We start from the raw sequence: 4,824 nt of genomic DNA, 5'->3' as shown, positions 1-4,824 counted from the left end.
TGCTTAAATTATTAGCTTAACTGTTTTTTTTTTCCTTTCAAATTTACTTAATTCCCAATCTCCAAGTTCATTTTGTATGCCGGGTTTGGGTTGCACTTTGACCCGCCGGATACACTATTTTGACCCATCTGACCAATTGGATCAAGTCAACAAATTGAGTTCAGTCCATTTAAACTTAAGAAAATTAGACAAGTTACAAAAAAATGAGCTGATTCTGCCACCTCTAGCAACCATGTCCTGGCAAGTTTTAGTGTTTAATTTTGAGAGCACTCTGTAGATAGATGCTGCAATTAATTCTGGAAATGAATTATAGAATATAAGCAGAATCATTATGGTTTAACAATCTTTCTTTATATAAAGTACACTAGAGCCTGTTGAGGTACAGAAAGGATGCATACATCCTGTTTAATTTTGATTAATTAGTAGCCCTTAATTGCTTACCTGTTACATTTTTGTTCAGTTACTGTACTAAAATAGGCTTTAGTTCATTCATGAGATACAAGTTGAGCATGCTGTTTCAGAAGAGCTGTACAAAACAAGGATATATATGCCTACAATTTGCTGCTCTGCTTCTCCCAACAGCAGCCTTTTGTTTCTTCCTATACAACTGCTCCCCTTGTGTATCAAAAATAGTAGCTTCTTTCTTGCTTTGCAGCAACTGCGCGCTTTTTGTGTGACTTGCCTTTCTGCTTGATGAGTTCATTTAACTTGTTTACTTGTTTGAGATACCTTCATTTTTGTAATTCTGTAACAAAGGAAACTTTTGGGCTGAAGTAGACTCGAGATCATTAGAATCATCGTATTCAGGCATCTCTTTTGCCTTTCCCCACATTACAGTATAGAATCCGATGGCAATTACAGTCGCTCCCAGAACGCTGATTGTCAAAGCAGAAAGTAGTAGATTAGATCTGCAATGACATAAATTATGAAAGAAAATAGATGTGTTGAGGAGTTAGTACCTTCCCAAATAAAGAGTATCTCCTAGGATAATGACTCCCATGGCTACTGCAATGGCAATGGACAGTGGCTTGAACATTGCTACATACACTGGTCCTTTGACGCGCAAAGCCCAGGTGTGAATGGTATTGTTTAGGGATGAGCCCAAAATTCCCTGTGTAATGCAGCACACATCATTTCATCATCGTACTAGATTACAGAGCTGGCAAAATCAACTCATATATAGTAATCCGTCCAAGCTTAAGCGGATTGGGTTATGAGTTATGACGCGTTTGTTGACTTGACCCAACGAGTTGAATTCAAAATGACACATCGAACTTTTGGATCAAAATAATGTAACTTGACGAGTCAAAATACAACCAAAACACAACAATACAAAAGCAAATTTGGAGATTAGAAACAATGTAAATTTGGAAGAACTTAAGCTAATAATATACGAAAAAATACATTGACTTTCACGATTTTTTAAAAAGCTAAACAGAAAAAATCTAAAAGAAGAGGCAAGGTCATGTTAGGCGGATTTGAGTTATGACCACTATTTTACCCATATTGACCCAACTCATTTTGATCCAACTTTGATGAGTTTCCTTTGCCGATTTGACTATTTTAACTTGTCCAAGTTTGACCCAACCCATGTATTTGCCATCTCTATACATGGACGGCTAAAAGACAACAACTTGGTAGTCTAGGAAAGCGGGGTGGTAGGCTTTTCACATCAAATGATTGGCCATGTCATATATGCCCGAGTTGGACATCTAATTGCTTTGATTCTGGAGAATGTAGTGCCTGGTATGTATATAACAAAGATGTACGATCAAACTTATTTCTCAATTCACTTACAGAGCATAGGATGGAGGCCAGTGCAATATCTGGTTTAATTCGCCATTTGCTGGAATCGGGTTCAGTGAAAAAGCCTACAATAGCAGCTAGGCAGCTCACACACAAGTTGTAGAAGAAAACTACAGTCACTTCAGCTGGATACTCTTTCATAATCCATGTCTGTCATCAGATAAATTGACTCAAAATCAGCTAATTTGTTTTGTTGGAAAAGAGTAGCTCTCTATTCAGGAACTAAGTCTGCATTCACCTGAACAATGTACCACATAGGAACCAAAATATATTCAGTTGTGAGGAAAAGGCCGCCAAGCATCCAATTCGATTGGNAACAATTTGACTTCATTTTTAACTCAATATCTCCCGAATTCGATATCATGAATCATATCCCCCCCCCCCCCCCCCCAAGCACTTCATTTCATCTAATTTAACATGGGAATTGAAGAAATGCATGAATACCACAACCTGTGACTTGAATTTGTAGCCTAATCTAATTTTTGAACCATCTATGTTATTATGTTAAGGGGATTCAACAATTTATACATATAGAACAAATATTATTATCCTATTTGCCCAAAATAAAGTTGCAAATCTTTAGACTACAACTTTTAGACATATGTAAGTTTGGTCTAGTTTTTTTTCTCTTTTTTTGGAGGGTTTGGAGGGTGGTCCTCCGATTCCCCCCTCGATGCCTTTTGGGTTGAGCCTGTCGCACAAGGCTTGCCTAGTGCGGTTTATTTCCCCTGTGTGGTTTGCAGGCTATTGCACCGGGGGAGGAGGGTTACTCAGCGCACAGAGTGCTCACACGAGAGGTTGTCGCGGCGGCCGATACCTCCTTACCAAAACAAAAAAAAAATGTTTTAACTATTTTTTTTGGTTGGGAAAAATTGATGGATGCTGACAAAGTTGTTGACCACTAGACAAGAGGAAAGAGAAGACAACGCTAGTGTCATTATAGTGGGGATCGGAAAAAAGCAAGGAAAACGACCGAAAATAAAGGACATGAGATAAAAAGAAGAGGAAGCAAAAACCTGAAAATGACAGCCAGGACGAAAGTAAAAGCAGGGACGAGATTGCTGATGGCGGAGGCAAGTGTAGGGGAGCTATAGTTAATTCCTGTGTAGCCCATTATCTGTGATGTACACCTGCATTTTCAATTAGCCACTATAATTTATATTATCTTATCGAAAAGCAAGAAAACACAATCATGTCCATAAATTTTGTTCTAGACTAATTCTGATAAATTTACTGGGGTGAACCACAGACGAATAACCATCAAGGCGTACAGTCTCAAATTATATTGGTGTGAGTTGTTTTTTTTTCCTGATATCACTCTTTATATGTTGACACTGTTGGCACAATGAGCCAAACTTCGCCTATAAGAGCTGGGTGATTTTTTTCTTTTTTGATAAATATAATCTACTACACGTAAGAGGAATGATTTTAAATAGTGGCCTCAAAATGGTTATTCATGCAAATTCCCCACTAAGGCCATTCGCGCAAATGCCCCAGTTCTGTTTCCCTTCTAAGATCCCTATGTAATGAAACAAAGTTATAAAAATAAAAAGTAATTAAAACTAAGAAGAATTTAATTTACAAGAATTCTTATTGACCTTGCCCTGAATAAATTTCCTGAAACAGAATTACAGTATTTTGGTCAACCAATCAATCGACTGTACTTTAATCTCAACCTATTGGCGTTGACTGAATGATGTCTCTGAATTAGTTCAGCACTATTTAGACCCCTGAATCAGACTTTTAATTGAATTCAGTAGATTTTTTTCTCATAAATAAGACTAAGAAATCTGATCATCATCCTAATTTGCAGGAAAAGAATAATTTTTTTTTTTTGGCTTATAGTATATCTGCAGACTGACAGATTAAGAGTGAAAAACAAAAAGAAGAAAAAGAGTCAAAAGGTACCCGATAACTCCAAGAAGAAATATTTTGGCTAGAATTGAGCAGTTGAGGGGTGGAAGTACTCTTGATCTGCAGTCAGATATTTCCAATTTTACAACCCCCGTCAGATTCTTGATAAGATTTACACATATAACAATTGATCAAAAACAGAGAGTACAAAAAAGAAACCTGGTAGAGAAAAAGGGAGAAGGAAGAAGGAGAAGAGCAGCAAGACCATAACTGTAAACAACAAAGACATGATTACTCATGCCTTTATTTGTAGCAGCTTTGTAAAGTGTGTTTAATCCAACATTTATACATTCCATAGACACCATAGCTGCAAATGGTAACACTTGTTTGTAAAAAGTTGACTCTCTAATTCTTCCATTATTGCTTGCCATTTTTTTCTCTCTCAAAACTTCAAGACCTTGCTTCCAAAGTTATCGAACACTACGCGTGGCGAACATGAGCTCTACCTGAAAATCTGGTAGCAAATAAATAATTAATCATAGGAGTGTGTGTCTAATACGCATATATAGTGGTTTTCACTAACTGATTTTGTAGCTAAGATTATATTGAAAGTTGTAATCTTTATTCTCTTTTTATATTCTTCAGGTCCCACCTCAAATGTCATTTTCTCTCCTCTTAGATGTTGCATAACTCATTTTCTAACCATGACCTATTTATCAATAAGAATCTTTTTTAAATTTTCTAATCATACAATATTTTCAACTTGCAAAATTTTTTTAAATCAAACCTGCTCCGTAATTAATACAATTTGTAATTAAACCGATGTAACATTAAATACATGACTAGAACTGCTAATCATTTATGATTGCCAAACTCAAAATATTAGTCTGACACGTGAGCCCGACTTCAATAAGGATTGATTTCAATATATCAGTCGTAGGCTCGTAACACACCCTATTAATCTATTTTCGGAGAATCTCGATTAGAGTACACTTTTTTTAAATTAAGTAGGTGTTTGGACCTAAAAATTGTAAAAATCCAAAAAAAATGGTGAAAAAATTTTTCAAGTAGAAATGCTATTTGAAATTTAGAGTTGTGTTGGACATAAATTTCAATTTGGCTCGTTTTTGAAGTTTTGTGAGTGAAAATTTTGAGAAATACCTT

General features: G+C 36.0%; 1 protein-coding gene across 1 annotated transcript; it reads right to left on the bottom strand.

Annotated features, from left to right (window-relative positions):
• Positions 1–332: 332 nt before the first annotated feature.
• On the bottom strand, positions 333–4,245 carry LOC109218179 (WAT1-related protein At3g28050-like). The gene is made up of 7 exons (XM_019382522.1): positions 3,880–4,245; positions 3,715–3,780; positions 2,780–2,936; positions 2,045–2,131; positions 1,798–1,956; positions 960–1,111; positions 333–875 (listed from the first exon to the last, which is right to left on the bottom strand). Exons 1-7 carry the CDS (start codon positions 4,089–4,091, stop codon positions 713–715), a joined length of 996 nt encoding a protein of 331 aa, XP_019238067.1. The 5' UTR covers positions 4,092–4,245; the 3' UTR covers positions 333–712.
• Positions 4,246–4,824: the final 579 nt, after the last annotated feature.

This window comes from Nicotiana attenuata, unplaced genomic scaffold (genome assembly GCF_001879085.1).
Source record: "Nicotiana attenuata strain UT unplaced genomic scaffold, NIATTr2, whole genome shotgun sequence".
Lineage (NCBI taxonomy): Eukaryota > Viridiplantae > Streptophyta > Magnoliopsida > Solanales > Solanaceae > Nicotiana > Nicotiana attenuata.
The sequence above is the reverse complement of the archived record's forward strand: the minus strand, read 5'-3'. Positions and strand labels throughout refer to the sequence as shown.